Source organism: Arthrobotrys flagrans (genome assembly GCF_004000055.1).
Source record: "Arthrobotrys flagrans strain CBS H-5679 chromosome Unknown unitig_0, whole genome shotgun sequence".
In the NCBI taxonomy this organism is placed as follows: Eukaryota; Fungi; Ascomycota; class Orbiliomycetes; order Orbiliales; family Orbiliaceae; genus Arthrobotrys; species Arthrobotrys flagrans.
In genome coordinates, this window is record NW_027137550.1 from 3,196,330 (window position 1) to 3,217,370 (window position 21,041).

The following is a 21,041-nucleotide window of genomic DNA, read 5'->3' on the forward strand; positions in this document are numbered from 1 at the left end:
GATATGGTGAGGTCAAGGTGGAGGTTATGAGACTTATTAAAGCCAAGGGCAAGGTTGATAGGTCGAGAAAAGAGATCGCAATCCCGCTTGCGGTGAAGGCTGCTGTCCCAACCTCACCAATGTTTTGGGGCTCGCTGCGGTGTTTTGGCGCCGGTGGGAACCGTTGTCAAGGGAACGAACGGCAAGATTTCCAGAAGCGGATCTGCAACATGGATCAACACATTTTAGGGTTTGTGTAACCGTTGATAGAGTATTAGAGATTCCGTGCCTTGGCCACGGGGATAACTTCTTGGATGGATGCATAGTTTAGCACCATAGTGGCCAATGACCCGGTATGAATTTTTCTTTTCAATACTCTTTCCATCGTCACTTTGGGCGAGGTTCAGAATCGTTTACGAAACAATGACATTGGATTTTCCATGAATTGTGTTGTTTGTCGGGGAATATCCTTTACAGTTCGTGTCGGTAGGGGAACGTGATTACCTATAATCAAGTCGGAAATTTTCACTTCTCGAGCTCGAGACTTCCCCTTTGCCTTTTTTCTACCGATCTTTTTTATCATTCATGGCCAAGTCACCTTGTCGGTGAATACGTCTGCTCCGACAATCCAATACCGTACAACTAGACATTCATATTTGAGTTTGACTAGTCGGATTCTGGGGCATCCGAGAGCTTGCAGAACTGACTCGTCCACCCCCACAAATGATAGAACTAGTCAATATGGAGCGGTCGTGTGGCATCTAGCTCCTCAAAACCTAGCTGGAACTGGAACTATAGCTCATAGCAAATGTGACGATGCCTGCACAATCGTTCACAGACATGTCAACCGTTTTGCTAGACCGGAGGTCCGCCGCGGATATCGGATGCGAGGAATGTGTGCAGCATCGCAAGGAGAGAAAAAGGGACCAAGGAAAAAGAAAAATTAGAATACACCCAATGAATCCCTGATCCTGTTGACAAGCCCTCCATTTTGGAAATGCGGGGTGAAGCTTAATGGTCTTGGACAAGCCAGCTGCAGCTTGACGTCGCGGTTCGGCACAAAGGTTTCCGGCCGCGGCTAGATTTACGGGTTAACGTTGGCCAAGCGGCCGTTACGCGGACTTTGGAATGTTACAATTCATTGAAAACTACTCTATCCCACAAGAGGCACTCAAGGTTCTCCAAAAGGGCATCTTGGAAAACCCCTTGATGGAAAATCTACCAGAGGAGTTGCAATCGCTCAGCAAGCATCTGCGTTTTAAGGGCTCTGACAAACCGAGCCACTGGATATCACCATCGATACGTAAGTCTACGCAGTAACATTAAGGAATTTTCAAACATTTATACTGATGACCGAGTTTGAAGGGACCATGCTTCTCTATTCATCATGAGCCCTTTTCTCGCTCAGATACTCGAAAATGGGAAACCTACCCCGATCACTCCACTTTCCCCAGATATCCAACGTATGTTCCCAAGCGAAGATAAACATCGCAGCCAAGCCAGCACCATCAGAAGATGGGCGACGAATATTTACAAAACCAAAGATGGGCGATATTACCATGTTGACGGTAGTATGAATCCAGATCCGACACTTACGGCATTAAAGCTACCGCTAGACGGCAAACCAGATGAAACAGAAGAATCTGCAGTTGACAGAATCCAAGCTGTTACGTCCAAGATCGACTCCGCAGAGCTTGACGAGTTGATGAACGAGCAGTTCAGGCAAGCTGGTACTATTTCATATACTGCTGAGGAATATTTTAATTCTGAGCATGGGAAGGCAAATAGTAAAGTGGGGTTATACGAAATCACCAAGGATCCGAAGTCATCCCAGCCAGCAACATGGTGGAAAGAGGATGCGTCCGCTCCCTCTTCCCCAAAACGCCCACTTGCGGGTCTTAAAGTCGTCGACTTGACGAGAGTTATTGCCTCCCCAGCAATCAGCCGAGGACTTGCGGAGATGGGCGCTAGTGTTATGCAGGTTACATCCCCCCAACTCACAGATCTTTCGATAGTTCATCAAGATTTAAATTGGGGCAAGTGGAATTGTCATTTGCATCTTAAAGATGAAGAAGATGAGGAGAAATTGAGACAGTTGATCCGAGAAGCAAATGTCGTTATCGACGGATATCGTCCCGGTGTGATGGACCGTCTGGGGTTTGGACGTGAGGCTGTTTTTGACCTTGTCAAAGATCGTGACTACGGAATTATTTATGCTCGGGAGAATTGCTACGGCTGGCATGGTCCATGGAGCCATCGAAGTGGATGGCAACAAATCAGCGATTCGGTATGTTAATTCTTGATTTTCTTAGGTTCTCGTGGATTGAGCTGACGGTTCTTCACCTCCAGTGTTGCGGGGTCTCCATGGCCCATGGGCAAGCTATGGGAAACGACGAGGCTGTTACCAGTTTTCCCAAACTCTGACTATTGGTAAGGATGATATAAGTTATTCCTCAATTTTTAGGAAAACATTACCTAACTTTTGTTCTTTCTCTCGATAGTTGCGGGGTATGTGGCTCTGCATCTGTTCTACATGCGCTTATAGAACGAGCTGAAAAAGGCGGAAGCTATGGCGTCGGTGTAGGAACTCTAGCGCGGATACTCCTTACGAAATGGGAACCCATCGCTAATCTGAGTGCTTAGGTATCTCTAAACTACTACTCACAATGGCTCGTCCGATCTTGCGGTACATACGACGACGAAACTTGGAAGGGACTCTGGAATCGCCACGGATCACCAGTTTTCCGTCATTACCAACCAATGCAAACTCTATTGCCAGCAATGCTGCACCTTCTTTACCAATACGATAAAGGCGTTATTCAAGCCCCAATATTTCGAGCCCCGACGTGCTGAGAATTTGGGGGCAACTTTCGTGCAGGTGAAGCCAATTGCACAGTTTAAAGACAATGCTGTGGAGCTCAAGTATAACGTGGGAACTTGGGGAAATGGAACTGATAAGCCTGTTTGGCCGAAGGATTTGATGGTTCAAATTGTTACCGGGGAAAGCTGATGCGGTCTTCGAAAACTTGGATTCCGTAACATCATGTGGATGAATGTAGCTATCAAATTTACGAAGATTTCTTTCGCAACATCCATGAAGACAATCTCAATTTTGTTCTAGGGATTTTCGTACGCCCTACTAGGCAATGTATGATAGTACCTGCATTCAATTTTCTCAATTAACGGGATTAACCTTGATCATGCAAATTTAAAAACAAAGAAATTGAGAATTCCAGGAGTGTCTAAAGCGCTGCGATTTAGAAACTATTACAAACTCGGATCAGGTTTGTTCGAGATACTACTCTCTGGGCGTGAAACCGAGAGCTCGCGATTTGCGATATATAGATCGTGGAGCCATACCCTTTCGTTTCTTAGTTTCAAAAAGCTACCTCTATCCCTGGCTTAAGAGACCACTCTATCCTTCGATATCCTAAAAGTACACTTCCCCGAAACGTCAGAATAGAAAAAAATCTCAGCAAATAGAATTCTCACGGGGCAGCAATGCCAGCGACGCAGAAATCAGCATCCGGACGACGGTACCGAGGAGTTCCATTGGAACTTACCCACTTTCCTAAATCTTTTGGCTCTTTTGGCTGTTACTTTTCTTCTACTTGGGCTCATATAGTTCCCACCGCCTCAATTCCGTTTATAGTGGCCAAGCTTCCGCAACAAGCCCATATCGCCGTATGGATTGCAGCCTCTGTCTCAATCCCCAATTGCGTCCTTCAAGCATTTGCGGGCGAGCTCTCCGATATACTTGGTCGCAAGCCATTCTTCATTACTGGTATGGTTTTTGGGACAGCTGGCACACTTGTTTCGAGTCGAGCAAATGACTTGGAAATAGTAATTACAGGACAAGTTCTTAATGGCATCGGCTTGATGTTAGGTTACCTTGCAATTCCACTGGTGGGCGGAGTTGTCCCAAAAGATAAAAGGCCGATGTTGCAGGGCATCGCTGGTATAATCGCTGGCCTCGCTTCAATTTCTGACCCCATTATTCAAGAAGCGTTTATCAAGCACAATGTTGGTGGCCTAAACGAAGGATGGCTAGCAGGATTCTACACGAGGCCAGGCTTCTTCGCAATGACACTCGTACTTTTGGTCCTGTTTTACCACCCCCGACTCGCCCCTCCGCAGAAGGTGGAATGTCCGTCGGTCGAAGCATTCTTGAAATCGACTGACTCGGAGTCTTTCTTGTCGCTGGTGGCTTGGTTTTATTCTAGGAGAGTTTTTGATAGGATCGGAACATGGTATCACTAGCGCTTTGCTCAAGATCCCTGGAATTACTCTAGCTGTTTTGGAGGCAGGCTCTACTGCTATGGTTCGGGAACTTTCGGACTCTTATCGGTTCATCCGGTATAGTCTGATTCCGTTTGCGTTCGTTACTCTTGTCCTCGCCTTCTTCTTGATGAGCCCAAAGGCGCAGATGACTCGTCAAGTTGCACCTGGAATTAGACACTGAACTCACACTGATATAAAACCCCAAAAAGGAGACCCCTACGATGGCCATAGGGGAGAGCCAGAGCTGCTCATGTTAACTAAAGTAATTTTTGCCCTGGGGTATTTATCGATGTAGTTTATCTAATTACATGGCCTATATACGGATAATCCTCCAACCTGTTGATAGTTAATATTGATCTAGTCAGCGGACGTGTTACTGTTCCTCCTGTCCTGCTCCGGCGGGTCCTGACACAGATTCTACAGCATACAGACTTTCAAGAAATCACGATCCTTGCTCACTATGCTTGACGTACACCAATAAACCACTTTATCCAAGTTGAAAGCTAGGGAAATTTAACTGTCATTCTTTAAAAGCGGGGCCTGGGAACGAAAAAGCCACTGAGATTCGCCTTCGAATAAATCCAAGGCGACTGTGCCCGAACGCAAAATGCAAATGCATTAATACCACTCCATTGTTTTCAGCGGTGTAGCCTCGAGATCCGGTGCACTCGAGAGCTCAGCCACAAGCCTCCGAGTTACTCCGCTTCTTCTCGGCCCTGTTGGAGCTAGATCCACAAAAGTTGATAAATAGATTTTGATCAGCATCGGTAGCATGTAGGACCATTCGAATTCGGGGCTTCAATGCCGGGCGCGTTGCGTTGGCTTTTTGAGCAGGTTGACGGTTGGTGCAGTGCTGCAGTTCTGCACCGCAATGGTGATAATTAATTGCGACGGCAATAATATCTGCCTCTGTAGATAGAATTTAAAAGGATAAGTTTTGGAGGTTTCGAAGATTGCTATCTTAATGCAAGTGAATAACGCCAACGCCACAAACGTCAATCGCTCAAGGCTCAAGTTCGAATTCTCGTAAGTGAAGTTCGACTCGATTCAACACATTTTTACGTTGTGTTCTAAATTTAGTTTAGTCTGTGCCGAAAAGCCAAGTCGATCTTCATGCAGGGAGTTCCAGTTAGCGCTTTGCGCGCTTCCTTGTCAAGAATCCGACCATTTACAAATGGATTTTATTCGTGGTAGAAGGCCTCCGCTTTGCGCCGAGGTGTCAAAGGTCTGGAATCCTGGCGCCCAATGAGCCTGCCATGTTGGACAGCTCCCAAAAAGATTAAAGTCTTCGCCTTTCACGAGATTTTTCTTCTCAAAGTTTTGCACACCTACTATTTTCGATTCTACGCACTGGTTGCTCTCTTTGAAATTCTTCACCGCCATTTGCGGATTATTTTATGGCTTCTTTTTAATATTTTGAATGTCTATTTCCAATCCTCAACTTTAAGATTCAGCTGGCGGACGAAAATAACCGATCCTCTGATATTAGATAATCTCCAGCTTCACTGAGGTATTTGGTTGAGGTCTGGAACCTGGCCTGGACATAAATGGTTGCCATTCAAATGCCGGCCTTCTTCGCACTTTTAGTTTTATTCTTTACTCCTTTCCCATTCACTTGCGGCCTTGACGCTCGGTCAACAAGCTTACCGACGACTACCTTCGTCTATCCCTACCCATCACGGACGAGTACCCGCCCGACATCGACAGCTACCATTCAAACTTTCTACTGGTTCCAAACCAAGAAACTCGACCCTAACGCTCCGACCCCGACCCTCCGGGGACGAATCTTATCTACCGACCAGTTTAGCTTTACAAAATATCGAGTTACCTGTGAAGCCAAGGACGCATCCTTAGGCTGCACATACAAAGATTTCACAATCACAGCCTCTGGAACATCACAACTATATTACGAAACCGTGGGTAGCATGCGGAGCGTTGGTTGCGAAGTCAGCAACACCACGGCTGCCGTCTGTTCGAGCAGGGCACATGGCGAGGATCTGACCGAGGCGGTGACGAAAACTTGGAAAGCGTCCGATTTTCCGGGGTATTACCCGATCATAGTGACGGCGGAGCCGACATTAGAGGGTCGGTATGAGTACGACGAATATATTTATGAGACTCACCAACCCACTGTTACCGCTGGCGGTTCAGTCCGCCAGCTGAGCTGGGGCTTGTTGTCGGCTGTTGTGGTGTTTGTGATTCTCAACTCACAACTAGCGGTATCGATCGCGATATGATTGGAACTGCATACGCGGATTTTGATTTATACCGGAGTATCTTCTAGGAATGGGGCCGAGTACTTTTATTTTCATTTTGTCGACCCGCGACAAGACTTCGCATTGCCGTTTAACGTTTTTCTTCTAAGATGCATATTTAAATATTTTTGCGTTGGTTGTTGTTACATTTTTACGAGTATGTTACACAGATTGAAGGACGGATTCGGACAACGTGTCCAACCAGTCGTCAGTTTGTTTTAACGGAGACAGCGAAGTCTTTTCGATGCTAGTACCGAGTCAAGGATGAATATAATTCTAATACTTTTGGGTTTTATGGGCCGCATGGAACATACGTGATACGGAGACTGGGGACTTTGTTCAGTGCGTCTTAACTGACAGTTCAGGCATAGTTTCAATGGGCACCCAGGCCCAGACAAGCTAGAAGTGCCACGATTCGTGTTCTCTAAGCTTCCATACATAAACATCGTACACTATGGCTAGGGTAACAGCGCATGGATCTTATAAAATCAAGAAATCTCCTCCGATATTTTCCCCTCAGATTAAACCCGAAGCTAGAGTTATCCGGAAGGCGGCCGCGAATGTCGACTCAAACCCATGCATCTCTGGATTTGCTAAATTCGAAATACCACAATAACAACACACAAAATATTGGCTAATCTTGTGGACTCCTCGAAAGTTGGGTGGATATTAGATCAATTGCAGGAGTCATTCGACCATTCTAAGTTTAGAGGTTGGGTCGGAAGAACATATATCGGAGTGTATTCAATCCTATTTTCATTGGCGAGTTCCACCGCTACCGATATATTAGTAAGTCATAATTCGTTCAAGGCACGACTGGAGGGAACATCTGTGTCACCAAGCACTGTTCTTTTTTCTCCCGGCCACTCCCAAAATCTCACAATAGCGAGATTCTTTAGCAACTATTCATGCCAAGTCTGTGGTGCGTTACTGAGTCACCACCTACCCATGCACACTGCGGCTCGAGTTTGGGACATGTTTGGGCCTTAAGGTTCTGAAGAGTCGCCGCCGGCTTGGCTGTTGCTCGCTTGTGTCTTTAAATTGTTTAGCGGCTACGATACTGAAGAGATCTTGTAAATTTTAATAGAAGTTATCGCTCGCAATATAGTTTCACCAAATAATCGCCCAGATTTTATCATAATCGCAAGCTAGGAGATTCATCGATATAGATTTCTATAGTCCGAAATCACGTGCATTTCTTTGAGGGATTCAATTTCCCCGGACTGGAATTCTTAATCGGTGTCACTCTTTGTCTCGTGTCCGAACTTCGACTTTCGTCACGCTGCGAGTTATGCATCAGAATTCGAATAGTGTTAAGTATAGAATATAGCCCTCGCTGAACAAAGACGTCACCGTTGCACACTCCGAATCCCTCGCTGGCGGGACCCCATTGTATAAAGCTCTCCTTCCCCCTTCTTCAATCCTATTCCTCTCAACATCGCATCCGCATCAGCATCACCTTCCCCTCTTTTGCTATCAGCACACGCGTATCTCGCAAAAACAATACTTTGTCTTTCGTTGATATTCTCATCTCACTTCTTGAAGCCTAACAAGCCTTCAAGACTCTTTTCTTTCCCTCTTGCGAGATAGTATTCGCCCTGGGTATCTAGAAGCTCTAGAAACAACCCTCCCTGGAAGGTTTGATTCAACGACGCGTGTAAGATCAAGCCGGCCACTCTTTTTCTTTCGAACTGTAAGCTTATCGTGACCTTCCATCCATCTATCATCCATTTCCTATCCGAGTTCATCTGTACACAAAATTTCCTTTCCCCTTCTTTTGTTCCTTTCACCCCATCTCTGTTCTGCTTGAATCTTTCAAAGTTGCGGTTTTGATCAAGGAGAGAGATATTTCAGTTTCTCTCCAAATATCATCCTCACTTGAACGCTCGGAGATTCACCTGCGGCCGGTCGCTTGGTCACCGTGCGGGCCAGCGTTTTGCAGCAAAACTTTCCCTCCCTTGCTCGGCCGTTGCTGCACGCTCCAGGGCTCAATGCTCCTTCTACAAAGGCTTGAATTATTTCCCTTCGCCGTCTTTACATCTCTACTTAAAGTCCTCTCTCTCTCCTCTTCCCTTCATCCTTCTCCCTTCTCAATCACAATCTAGCTCTAGCTCCTTCCCGCTTTCCCATCAAACATTTCATCACCCCACCTCTCTCTCCGTGAAGATTCGTAACGCGTATCTTCATCCTCAAGTCCCCATCCAGTTTGCTAACACCCTCTCAAGCTTCTCCCGCCCGAGGTTGCTTTAAGCACCTCTTTTTCTTTTTTGTTCTTCGCTCCGAGGTTTCCCAGCATAGGCACTCCCCCGTCAGCCCATCTTCAGTGAAGATGGAGTCCGACTCGCTCGTACTAGCCGGCTCCAAATGGGAGATTGAGCGAGTCGACTTCGACCGGGAGTTGCCTCATCTCCTGAGTCTCATTGAGAAGTGCGACGTAAGTTTAAAAAAAATCCTCTTCCTTCTTCCTAAATTCGTATTTAATATGTGCTATCCAGTTTATCGCTATCGATTTTGAGTTCTCAGGAGTGGGTAATAGCCCTAGTCGAGGCCAGGTGGGTGTTAATCACAAACCCACCTTGGCCGAAAGGTACAAAGAGCTATGCGTAAGAACCCTCACATTCCCACCCCCTAAACAAACAAACACTTAATTTTGAATTTGATAGGGGGCGGCGAAGACATACAGCATCATGCAGATGGGCATTTGCCCCGTAAAATGGCTCCCGAACGCACCACGGGAACCAAGATACAGTTCCAGACCGTGTAACTTCTTTGTCGCTCCCCATGTGGAGAGAAAACTCTTCAAGTACGATAGAGCCTGCCTCTTCTCGGCTAGCGGTAAGATTTCTTTCCTTTTCTACAAAGCTTGACTTCTGGACAATCAGTAACCCTTTCTCTCAATAGCGATCGATTTCCATCTTAAGAATGGATTCGATTTCAACCGGCTCTATAGCCGGGGGTGCCTTTACCTCGGTCACCAAGAGGAGGCACACATTCGGAGACTCAAGCGCCAGCGGGACGAAGCTGACGCAACAGAAATTGAGCCCAAGGAGGAGGATGTCCCAATGCTTGAGGAGGTGAGGGTACAAATCGCCGCATGGATTAAGGGCCTGGAAGATGTAGGTCTACATTTCTCTATTGTTCTTCCAAGGTCCATGTTAACAATTTCGAATAGAACCCTTTTGACTTCCTCAATATTCAACGCCCTGAAGGGTATAATGGATACCAACGTCGTATCATCATTCAGTTTATCCGTCGAGAATTCCCCGGGTATATTGGGGTCTGGTATGAGCAGCACGTGCAGGTACAACCCCTCAACGAAGAGCGGGAGAGGAAGGTCATACAAAAAAAGGAGGATGATTTCGAACGGGCACTCAAGCTACAGCGCGGCGTACGATACTTGATCGACAAAATCATGGAATTGAAGAAACCTCTCATCGGGCACAATCTATTCACTGATTTGGTTTATATGCACTACATGTTTATCGGGGACCTTCCTGAAGACATAAACGACTTTCGAAGATTTCTGCAGCAGAATTTTGGTTTGTGGGTTCCCCCTGACAAGTTTACTATGAACATTCGGAAAATTAATAGAGATAATACCAACCCTTAGGATCGTTGACACCAAATTTCTTGCAATTCACTGGGGTGAACCCAATCAGGTACATAATAGCCCTTTCTTGAATCTAAACAACCCACGTCCTCCTCTAACGTATTTTATAGAGCCCAGCTTCCACCAGTCTCACAGAATTGGGGTATAAGTTATCCAATGTGATATACCCGCACATAGGTATGAATCACTTCCAATACCTCCTTCGTTGACTATCGGCTAAGTTTGGAATAGAGGATTTCCCCGTCAATGCAGAACAATATCATGTTGCCGGGTACGATGCGTGGAGCACAGCTCGTTGCTTCGTCAAGCTATCAGCTCTCCTTTACTTTGCAGGCTCTCGGAACCCAGCACCACCAGCAGAAACCGATCCTTGCCTGGACGCCCGAAAGGAAGAAATCGTGGCAGCACTAGCTACTCGTCCCCCTAGAGCCGGGTACGGTAAGTTGGTTGACATAGAGCTTGAAGACAAAAAGAAATTGCGTATCCCACACCGGTCAAGTAATTTCTGGAAAGTCTTCGGAGGTCGTCTTTGTGTTAACGGAACAGTTGAAGGGGAGTTCACCCTCTGAAATGGCCGTATCGATCTTGTCTTTTATTGGGGCGAGGGTTTGACGAGTTCCCCCCTAACCTACAACTTCCTTGCCTTGAAGCTCTGTAGTGTTCTCGACCCGCCTTCTATCCCGCTAAACCAACAACTCCCTTGCCTTGGAGCTCTCCCGTTTAACGATTTACACATACAGACTTTTCTATTTCTTTCTTTTGACGGATAATATCGATGTCCACACGTTGCTTTGAATGGACAGAATTTCTCCATTCTACGTTCACGCTCTTCTGCTTTTGCACAGCGCGGCGTTCTGCATTACCTTGTGACATGTTGGTTTTTCTTCTTTGTGCTTTCTGCTTTCTGGGTTTCCTTTCCTCTTTTCTATTCTGTTGATGTTCTGTACTTGTGGATATAGATGTTTTTATTGACGTGACTGCAGGTACCCCGACAAGGAAGGGTAGAACCATATCTGTGGAGTCTTTAGATTCTACAATATTCGGATCTCCTCGACGTATTGGGATTACCGGGTTTCGTTCAAGATATTATATTTGGATCAAAGCCACCGCCACTGTTGTTTCTTGACATTCGCTGATGATGATTCACTGCGAATTGTTATTGAACATATGGTGTATTTCTTCGTTATTATACATTCGATTGATTTCCAGGGTGATGGGGATATTTATACAATGATGACATATCTATAGAACGGTAACGCCTTTCCCAAGTATACGCATGAAGCAAAAACTGTACATGTTATCACCCCTTGAATGCTTGCCAGGCTATCCCTTGTACTTTGTAAAACAAAGACTGGCATTCGTCCCTCCGAATCCAAAGCTATTACACAAAGCCGCGTCCACATTTGCAGACTGTGCCTCGTTCGCAACGTAATTACAATCAAAGTCTTCGGGAGGATCACCCGGCTCCTCTAAATTCAAAGTCGGCGGAAGAATTCCCTTTAAGCATGTAACCATCGTCAGTTAATTCCCCCGAAGAGGTGTCTGTCCGATTTTCCACTCACCTCGTGAATTGCCATAATAGTCACAATACTCTCCACCGCCCCCGCAGCCCCCAAAAGATGTCCAATAGCCCCCTTCACACTCGAAACATTCGCCTCCCCCGGCTTCCTCCCCCCTTCTCCAACAACCAACCTCCTGATGGCTGCGTTCTCCGCCACATCCCCCAATTTCGTCCCCGTAGCATGAGCATTCACATAATCCACCTCCCCTGGCTCAACCCCTGCATCCTTCAATGCCGCTTTCATAGCTCTAAAAGCACCGTCCCCATCACTCGGCGGCGCCGTAAGATGCCATGCGTCAGCAGAAAGCCCGTACCCCTTAACCTCAGCATAAATCCTCGCACCCCTTTCCTTCGCACGTTCCAATTCTTCAAGAACCAATACCCCAGCACCTTCGCCCAATACAAACCCATCGCGTTGTTTATCGAACGGTCTAGAAGCCTTTTCGGGCGTATCATTATAACTAGTGGATAACGCTCTGGCCCTTGCAAACCCCGCTATTGCGAGAGGGTGGATTACGGACTCTGCACCGCCGGCAAGCATCATATCTGCTGTTCCGCGTTGGATGAAATACGAGGCGTCACCGATGGAGTGGAGACCTGTGGTGCAGGCTGTGGAGGCGGAGTGGTTGGGGCCTTTCATGTTGTATTTCATGGAGACGTGGCCGGCGGCCATGTTTATCAGAAGACGGGGGACCAGGAGTGGGCTTACACCGGCGTAACCCTGCATTCCTTGTTAGTGATGAATATTGAAGGCTAACTTTCAGGCAATCGAGGGTTCAACTTACTTTACTCGTCCATCTCACGGCCGTATCGCAAACATCCTCGAAAGAACCTATCCCGCTCCCAATGCAGACACCCTACCGGTATCCCAAACCAATCAGCCACTGCCTCCCTGTTTGCACACATATAGAAACGCGGGGGGGATGATAACCTACCACCCTCTCGGCAATCTCATCCTCAAACTTCCCATTCCCAAATCCGGCGTCCGCCAACGCTTCCTTCGCCGCAACGATAGCATACTGTGAAAAATTCGCAATCTTATTGATCTCCATTTCCTTCGCCGCTTTCTTCTCGCTCCATTGCTCCGGTGAATCTTCACCCGTGGGTACCAAAGCCGCAACTTTGCACGGAACAGACCTGAATGCACCGTTCGCCAGGCCTACGGTGGAAACCACGCCGCATTTACCTTGGACCAGGTTGGACCAGAAGGATTTGAGGCCTATAACGTATTGAACGAAGCATTCGGTTAAAATTATGCGTAACGGTATGAAAGATGGGAGATATACACACCCACACCGAGCGGTGTAACACACCCAAGGCCGGTGACTACGACCCGTCTCATAGATATACGAATTCCCTCCTCCTCCTTTTGCCCTTTCCGAAGGTACAGACTATTCCGTTGTGTTGTATTCTGTGGCTCCAAAACTGGAATTTTGCGTTGTGTGAAGTTGTTTTGGGTGGTAAGGTGGCGAGAGACGTGCTACTCCAGACCGGTGGGAGAAAATCTACCACAGATTCTTGACCGACGACCAAGTACTTTACACATCCTAGCTCGCTTTTGTACATCTCGAACGAACTAACGAATAGGATCTGATTCCATTTATCTTTGCAGTTTTAAAGGCGAAAAGTGGGACGCATTTCCCAAATATCTCAAGTCGCGTTTCCAAGCGAAGGTGCTTCAAACCTAGCACGACTACACTACAATCTTTCTAAATGAAATACATTAATAACGTAAACGCCGTAAGCTATTTTATAGCAGTATTATACAATAATGGATAGTATCAATAATAAAAAAGAGGACGAAGGCTGTAGTATATGCAATGTGTGTTTGTGTGTGCCCGCGAAAAACAGAGAACGCCAACAAGGTACCAAGCCAAGGTTTCACCGTGAGGGCATATGCTCCTACCAAAAATAACCGGGGAGACAAGGAGAAAGAGAGAGGGTGAGGGAAAGGGGCCGCTAAAAAAATCATGTAGACCGAGGTAAGGGAAATAATCACAAGGCTTTAACGATGGTTAATTAAACATAAGTCACCTTCATACCCATTCCAATCGTGGTCATAGTCTTCATCCATGCAAACATAAGATATCTCCACAGTCTGGACCTCGCACTCTTCTTAGCGAGCGCCCAGACCAAAGCGAATATGAAGACTGCAGCTTGAATAGTCTTCTGCGCTCCGACGGAGTGATTGACGTATTTCACAAGCGTACCGGCGAAATTTGAGGTCTGAGAAAAGATGTTCCTCGCCCGTCGGGGAGCGCCCGAAACGGTGGAAAGAGCATCGTCAGAATCATCCTGGTACGGTCGTTGAGATCGAGAGCGTCGGCTGGCGGGTCGGTAATCGGAGGATGCGGTGCTGCGAGCGGTGCTACGCTTGCGGCTGCGCATTGTACCGCTCTGTGACTTGTTATCGCCCTTTCGGACTGTAGAACGAGATCGGTTTTCGCTGGCACTGGCGGATTCTCGGAGACGTTCTTCGGCAAGTTTGGCTTCTCGCTCGGCGGCTTCGGCGGCCATCCTTTCTTCCTCTAGCCTTCGGGCCTCTTGTTCGGCCTTTTCCTTTTGAAGGGCTTCCAGGGCAGTAAGGAAGTTCTGGTAGATGCGTTAGCAGACCGAAAATTATACATCTGAGATCGATATCGTCCCTACCTCCTTCTTGTCGGCATCCAGGAAGGGACTCATCTGGCAGAACTCTCGAGCGTAATCCCATTCATCCACCCGAGGAAGAACATGGAGAATATATAGTTCCATGAGTTTGGTCCGTTGAGCAAGGGCTTTCGGGCTATCGCTAGCCGATGGTAGCTCGGCGAGAGCGGCTTCGATATGTTTCTGAGTAGTCTTTTGGTCGTTTCCATGTGCGAGAACCAACATGACCCTATGGCGGGGAATTAGCCAATTGTTCCGGAAGTCTTCGAAGCGAACATCGTCGTTTTTCGAACTCACAATGCAATTACGACATCGGTATCGATTGGTCCTTCGCCCTTATACGCGTCCTCGACTTCGTCCCAGATCAAACCGTTCCTCACCCTTCCGACGATCCGTCTCCAGTCCTGTCCACCCCATATCCTCTTGCCTTCCTCCGGTGACATCTTGACGGCGGCATCAAAGATGGCGAAATATAAACTCCACACCTTAACTCTTGTAGCCCGCTGCGTCGATTGGCTGGCAGCATCCCTCAACGCCGGTCGCAACACAGCAAGAGCATCAGCCATCTGACGCGTTAAGAAAAAGTTGGCAGCCTCCTTGTATGACCTGGAGGCGGCTATGTTTGATGCTGACATAGTGGAGGATTTGGATGTATGAGATGATGGGATGCTGGCACTGGACTCCATGAAGTCGGAATGATATCCCGACGCTCGTTCGGGACTGCTGCTGCTCTGGTAGCCATTTACTTGGTTCATACGCGGACGGTGGATGTTGAGAGGTCGGTCCTCGAGGCCGTTGATGGCTGGTCGGTTATCCATGTTGGAGTGGGTGTCGCTAGGGAAAAGAGAGAATAGTTGATTTCCGCGCGTGACTTGGTGATGAAAACGGCGAAGGTATTCAGACGCGGTGCCGGATTGTGATGAGATACCAACCGAAGGAGTCCAGATGAAATGGAAATGAAGGAATGACAGGTCGGGATGGATGGAAATTAATTAATTAGGGGAGGACGACTGATAAAGGGAGGTTCTTCGGATAGGAGCCAGTGAGCGAGGGGCTTTCGAATTGTTTTGGCTTTGACTGACCACTGACCAGGCCGGCCAATGCAATTGAACGGGGCTGGCGGTGGACCGGCTCTGGCTCTGGCTGGCCGGCAGGTGGGCGCACATGTGGCAACCCAACTTTGCGTACTTGTTGCGGTACAACACATCGGCCTGCCCGTGCTGGTACCGAGGCTGCCGCATTTTGTTTCATTTGTTATTCGTAAGGGAAAAAAGACGCCTTTTAGCCTCGGATGCTCCGACTGCGACTGCAACACATCCACATGCTTACATAATCTTTTTTTATATTTTATTTTATACAATTCATATCTCACCTAAATGCTGGATAAACCTGGCGCGGAACCCGACCACAAGCAATACGGACAAAAGCCAAAGTAGGCCTAAAACTTTCGTTGCGAAGGCACCCGGTTCGTACCCCTCCTGCTGTCTATTCGTGATAAATATCTTGTTATTAAGCTGATGCTCGGGTTCAACTTTGGTAAGAAAATTTTATTAATTATGTGACGTTCCACTCATCTTCTCTTTTGAGATATAATGCCTGTCAGAGGCCTTGAATTGCTATATATTGCGGCGAGTTCCTTCGTCAACCCTTCTAAGATGTCAACGTCGCTCATGTACGAATCATCAAAACCAGGCGTATCGAGGATATAAAACCCCTTCGAGCCCGCAGTAGCCTAGTACCATTCCACTTTCTTTGTAGCTATTCAAACCGCCTCATTTGCGAACTAATCTTTCGTGTACATATGATATGGCATCTCGGTAATTGGGAAGGGCGTATTTGAATTCAGACTATGGCCAACCAGGGGAAAGGCGCCCGAATCGTCCCGTCCACCTAAGGCTTTGATAGAGCTCGATTTTCCCGCGCCGGTCTCCCCCATGATAGCTATTATCGGACTTGTAAGCCCAACCACCGGCCCCTTCCCTGACGAAAAAACCAGCAATAAGATCCCCAGGACTGCCACGAGGACACCGGCCAGCATATATATCTCGACAGGGCTCCAGTCCTGTTGGTTTATAATGTCGCAACGGTTGATTCGAACCGTATTGAAAGGCCGGCCTGTCCCCGTTTCACCTCAGACGTCGATGGCCCTCGTAAACTCGAATTCTCGGATCCCCCCTCCGCCGGCTCGACTCCAGAATTCTCAGAAAGGCTCCCCGAGGAACCCATGGTCTTCTACTACTACCACCCTTTGTCTCCGTTACCTCGGCATTTGGTACCGGTTTCCTTTGTATAACGGGCTTAGGTCGTGTTTGATCCTCCATAAGTTCTCTACAGACCCTGAATTCCCTGTAACGATTTCATTCCGCGAGGACCATGTCGATGCGCGACTACCTGTTGAATTCCGAGGGTTATCGCCTTCGTTTTCTATGTTTCCATGTGGCGCGGAGACGGTATAAGGGGATTTTTCCATATCTGAGCGGCATCAATCCTTTGGCATCGCTGTATGCCAAGATGCTGGTGCTACCAACCCCCACTAGCACTCGCGATCGAGGGGTATATCTTAGCTAGCCCCCCGCTTGGATACAACGTCACCCCGATGCGATACCACATTTATCGTAGGCACTCACATTACCCTGGTCTCACGCCGCAGCGCTAGCCATTATCCCAGCTCCATGTTGTTAAATTACAACACAGTAGCAGCAATATCTCGTGTTGTGTTGTTGTTGATCGATCGTCGTGTCCCAGCTCTTATTTACCACGAGGATACTGTTTTGTGTATACGGCTCACATTCACTTCATTTCATCTCCATATAAACATGATCAATGGGTGTTACTTTTATGGCACCCGGAATCCAAGGTACCCGATGAAACCTAAGTGCTCCCTCTTGAACTCTCACTCATTCCTCTTCTTCGGTTGTGAATATCAAGATATCAGCCAAGTTTAAGTTCAATGAAAATCCACGGTTTATGAGATCTTTGGGGTTCGTTTAAGCCAGCCTACCGATTTGTTCGTCTCGTTGCCAGACTCCTCAGCTGTGCGTCCCAACCCGAGCCAATCGTTATTATCATTATGAGGAAACAGCCATCTTCATCACCTCGTCAAATAGAACTTATGCCGGCCATGATCTAGCAGGGGACGTCGTGTTTCGACCAGGAGCAATGATCTGTCGAACTGCAAGCCCTGCCTGGCTACTATGCATTTGAAGCCGAATGGAACGTTAAAAATTGCGATAACCAAGATCTGGTCCCGGAAACGGCAGTTTTTATATGGAATGCCAATGTTTTGTAACTCTCAGTATGCGAGCTGCATATGTTGAGCAGAAATGTCCATCACAGCTTTGGCTTGATGTTGGCCACGCCGTTGTTGCATCTTTCGGCGCTCTCAAGCACTTACATTCTCGGAATACTTTGCATCGGTGAGCCTATCCTCTCGCGTTCTCATGTCGAATCTAAAGTTGAACTTTATGGTCTTCTAATCGTGTGCAGGAGCTAACCATTCCGCAGCGATATACACTTCGGAAATATACTCACGACACAAAACCGCAGGGGAGCCATCCTATGCGACTTCGGACTTAGCAAGTTCGTCGGGGATCCCTCGGAGTCAGAAAGCCCGAGTGGGGTGATACAGACTAACCCGGCATCCACGGTATCCAAGGCTCCTGAGATAAGCCGCGGCCAACCATATACCGCAGCGGCGGATATATTCGCGAGCGTTTTGTTTCTTGATGATTTTCATATTTCTACATAACCTAGCGCAAAAAATCAACGTTCAGGATCTGTGATACCGCATGTGAAAAAGAAAGAACATGTGAAGAAATAAGTTGAATCAACGATCAACCGACGTGACACGACTTGATAGCGACAGAAAGTCAGGTATCGGGATCTCCCCCCTGAAACCAGTATTCGGAACCGGCAAACCCTGCATAGAAGTAAAAGAAGTACCTCCCCTGCACCCTTCGCGATATATTTATTAGGTACTTTAGAACAGTTCATGTATAATATAAAATGATATTGGTTTTCCCAGCCAGCCTCGAATATTTCGAAGCGATGTTGTATTTTAAAACCTCCCAACACACCACACCACAATAAAACAAGAGCAGTGAATATCGTACAAAGCCCATCTATGGCGCCTGAAGAGGGGGTATGATATGCACACCGAATAAAATGGAGAACATCCGTAAATTCATAACGCCTGCTGAGTAAAAGTACAATCTAAGCACGCCTCGGGAACGCCACCATAACCATGCACCCGTAAAACCCCTATGGAGAAAACGTAAGACGAACGAAAAACAACACCGTAGAGAGGAAACAAAAAGAATCATGCAACAATTATTGCCACGATCATGGGATAGCACGGCATTCAGCAACTACCAAGCGCTCTATGTAGAGATACGGTATGCTGAATTCTAAATGAGAAGGATTAGTGAGGAGACGCTTATACTTATACTTGTCCCATAAAGCCATGGCTAAAGCTTCCGAAAGGCCTGGCATCGACTGCACTCATCGGCGGATTTGGAGGTTTGAGGGCGGCACCAAGCATCAGAGCAAACCGTCTATGGTTATACTTTTGTCGGGAGGAGAGGAGGATGGTCGGAACTATTGGTTGTGGATTGGATCGGGCGACAGCCGCCATGACAAACTCCATTTCTTCGTCGGAGTCAACATGGAGCGAGTTCGTTTCGAGGTCGTCAGGAGCGGGATTACTAGCATTGATTGCAGCTTCTGTGTGACGCAAAAACAAAAAACAGACGCGGAGGAACGCAAAAGCAAGAACTTGTCAGTGGAACTGTGAACTCTGGACACTAGGTGATTACACGGGCTCTTACTTTGCTGTTTGGCCTGGTTTTTCTTTTGGTAAGCAAGTAGAAGTGTATCGTAAGGAGCCGGTCTGCCTTGCACTGCACGTTTTGCACCCATGCTATGGGATTTGCAAGTGAGTGATCGTGCACAGAGTTGGCCATTGGGGAGTGGGACACCGCATTGTCTCTCCACATCGACAGGGCCTTAATCAATTAGTATTTTATTCGCAGTAGTTAATTGGACGCTTCGCGGCCCTGTGAGGAACTGCAGACACACCTTTCGGCTTCGGAGCCGGCTTTTCCTTCTTTGTTTTCTTAGTCTTAGGACCCTCCCCTGTCTTTCCTTTCTCCTCTGTATAATCGTCAGTAGACCGAATATATAAAATGAGATTAGAGGTCATTACCATCACCCGCCGCCTTCCTCTTCTTCGAGTTTTTACCTTCCGCACCTCCCTCCTCTTCTGCCTTCTTCTTGGCACCAGAACCAGCCTTAGTCTTGGTGGCGGTCTTAGTGGTGCCCTTGGCCGCCTTTGAAGCGGTAGCACCCGTGGCCACGGGCTTCGAGGCTTTAGCCTTCTCCTCCTTCTCTTCGCCCTCTTTACCCTCCGCCTTCTCCTTTGTTTTCTTCAGGTCAACTTTACCCGAGGCTGCTTCCTTGGCCAGTTTTCGCTCCTTCTTCGCCTCGGCCTTTACCTTCAGACATGCCTTGATGTGACTTTGCGCCAGCGGACGAAGAATTGGCTTCTTACAGTGCTTGCACTGTATAATCTCGGATTCATCAAGCAGAGGACGGCCGAAGGGGAGGTGGGCAGCCTCCTGTTCACTCAAACGCCCACTGAGGAATACAACGTAGGATGCGTCTGCCGAGAATCAACAACGATTAGTTTCTTGGAGCAGGAATACAGCGAGAGGCTGAAGTATTTACCACTCTTCTTCTCAGGAGCTGGCTTGTCGGTGTTGCTGCCCAGTGGACTCGAGAGTTTCAATCTCTTTGGAACGCGGTCTTCTTCGGTGAAAACATCGTCGGCAGCAGGGTTACACAGCATGTCGATAACACGCTTACGTCGCTGCGCGGCAGTCACTATTAATTGTTGTTAGAATTTATTTTTGCAAATAAAAAAAAAGAAAGAAGGTAGTGTACTTACTCTTTGTTTCCGTCATTATTGTAGAAGAGTACCGAACATATAATGTTCAGGTGAAGGACGTGTGGAATAGTGGGGTGGAAGAAGTGACGTTGCGGCAACGGAGAACGTGAGTGTTGCGCAAACGGGTAACCTAATTTAACCCCCTACTACCCGCCAAAACAAAGCGGACAAACAGGTAGTGGAGGTTGAAAGGAAATAAATACGGATGTATTCAGGGTAAAGAGGAAGTAGAATAAAGGAATCAACAGAAACAGTCGCTAGCCGAGAATTTTTAGGATCAGTGAGGAAGCTCGTGTGCAAAGGCTAGACGAGGCTCTGTGGCTGATAATTATCGAGTGAGGTACAAGCGTGTCGAGGGGTATTTGGAACGGCTTAAATAACCGAACGGTCGGGAGATCCTGAATCTTTGGACAAGAAGATTCGAGGGAGGGATATGACGCGACGAAAGAAACCAAAACGATGAAAAGCTCTCGATTAGAGGGGGTGACGAAGGGAGGTGAGAGCAGGCTGGTGGTTTGGAGAGGGTGAGAATTATACGGAGTACCTGTCGCGATGGAGGTTGTTGGTGTGGTCGTCGGGTTGCGAAGCCCTGTTGTCCGGGATTACCTGTTTGGGATGTCCCGCTGCGCTGGAGCAACACATTTGTCGCATGATTATGTAATCGAACAACACAGCGGTCTTGTTAAACTGTGCAGGCAAAATTAAGGGAACGTAGGCACAGCTAAGTACCTAGGTAAGTAATTGAAGAAGAAGAAAGAGAAATGG

The 21,041-nt window shown here is 47.4% G+C and overlaps 6 protein-coding genes across 6 annotated transcripts; 3 read left to right on the plus strand and 3 right to left on the minus strand.

Moving 5' to 3' along the window:
- Positions 1 to 1,366: 1,366 nt before the first annotated feature.
- Positions 1,367 to 2,832, plus strand: DFL_003982 (uncharacterized protein; the record flags this gene model as incomplete). The annotated part of the gene is made up of 5 exons (XM_067633002.1): positions 1,367 to 2,174; positions 2,242 to 2,266; positions 2,329 to 2,409; positions 2,481 to 2,559; positions 2,623 to 2,832. The coding sequence occupies 5 exons, from the start codon at positions 1,367 to 1,369 to the stop codon at positions 2,830 to 2,832; spliced, it is 1,203 nt and encodes a 400-aa protein (XP_067491215.1).
- Positions 2,833 to 5,807: 2,975 nt separating this feature from the next.
- Positions 5,808 to 6,497, plus strand: DFL_003983 (uncharacterized protein; the record flags this gene model as incomplete). Its single annotated transcript, XM_067633003.1, has 1 exon — positions 5,808 to 6,497. The coding sequence occupies one exon, from the start codon at positions 5,808 to 5,810 to the stop codon at positions 6,495 to 6,497; it is 690 nt and encodes a 229-aa protein (XP_067491216.1).
- Positions 6,498 to 8,844: 2,347 nt separating this feature from the next.
- On the plus strand, positions 8,845 to 10,694 carry DFL_003984 (uncharacterized protein; the record flags this gene model as incomplete). Its single annotated transcript, XM_067633004.1, has 8 exons — positions 8,845 to 8,949; positions 9,011 to 9,118; positions 9,179 to 9,350; positions 9,417 to 9,631; positions 9,688 to 10,058; positions 10,126 to 10,174; positions 10,236 to 10,302; positions 10,357 to 10,694. 8 exons carry the CDS (start codon positions 8,845 to 8,847, stop codon positions 10,692 to 10,694), a joined length of 1,425 nt encoding a protein of 474 aa, XP_067491217.1.
- A 754-nt stretch (positions 10,695 to 11,448) lies between these two features.
- DFL_003985 (uncharacterized protein) lies at positions 11,449 to 13,028 on the minus strand (the record flags this gene model as incomplete). The annotated part of the gene is made up of 5 exons (XM_067633005.1): positions 11,449 to 11,622; positions 11,688 to 12,407; positions 12,472 to 12,543; positions 12,622 to 12,905; positions 12,977 to 13,028. 5 exons carry the CDS (start codon positions 13,026 to 13,028, stop codon positions 11,449 to 11,451), a joined length of 1,302 nt encoding a protein of 433 aa, XP_067491218.1.
- Positions 13,029 to 13,705: 677 nt separating this feature from the next.
- Positions 13,706 to 15,150, minus strand: DFL_003986 (uncharacterized protein; the record flags this gene model as incomplete). Its single annotated transcript, XM_067633006.1, has 3 exons — positions 13,706 to 14,278; positions 14,336 to 14,561; positions 14,630 to 15,150. 3 exons carry the CDS (start codon positions 15,148 to 15,150, stop codon positions 13,706 to 13,708), a joined length of 1,320 nt encoding a protein of 439 aa, XP_067491219.1.
- A 3,623-nt stretch (positions 15,151 to 18,773) lies between these two features.
- Positions 18,774 to 20,292, minus strand: DFL_003987 (uncharacterized protein; the record flags this gene model as incomplete). Its single annotated transcript, XM_067633007.1, has 6 exons — positions 18,774 to 19,054; positions 19,159 to 19,335; positions 19,409 to 19,483; positions 19,536 to 19,991; positions 20,057 to 20,212; positions 20,277 to 20,292. The coding sequence occupies 6 exons, from the start codon at positions 20,290 to 20,292 to the stop codon at positions 18,774 to 18,776; spliced, it is 1,161 nt and encodes a 386-aa protein (XP_067491220.1).
- Between the last annotated feature and the right edge of the window lie 749 nt (positions 20,293 to 21,041).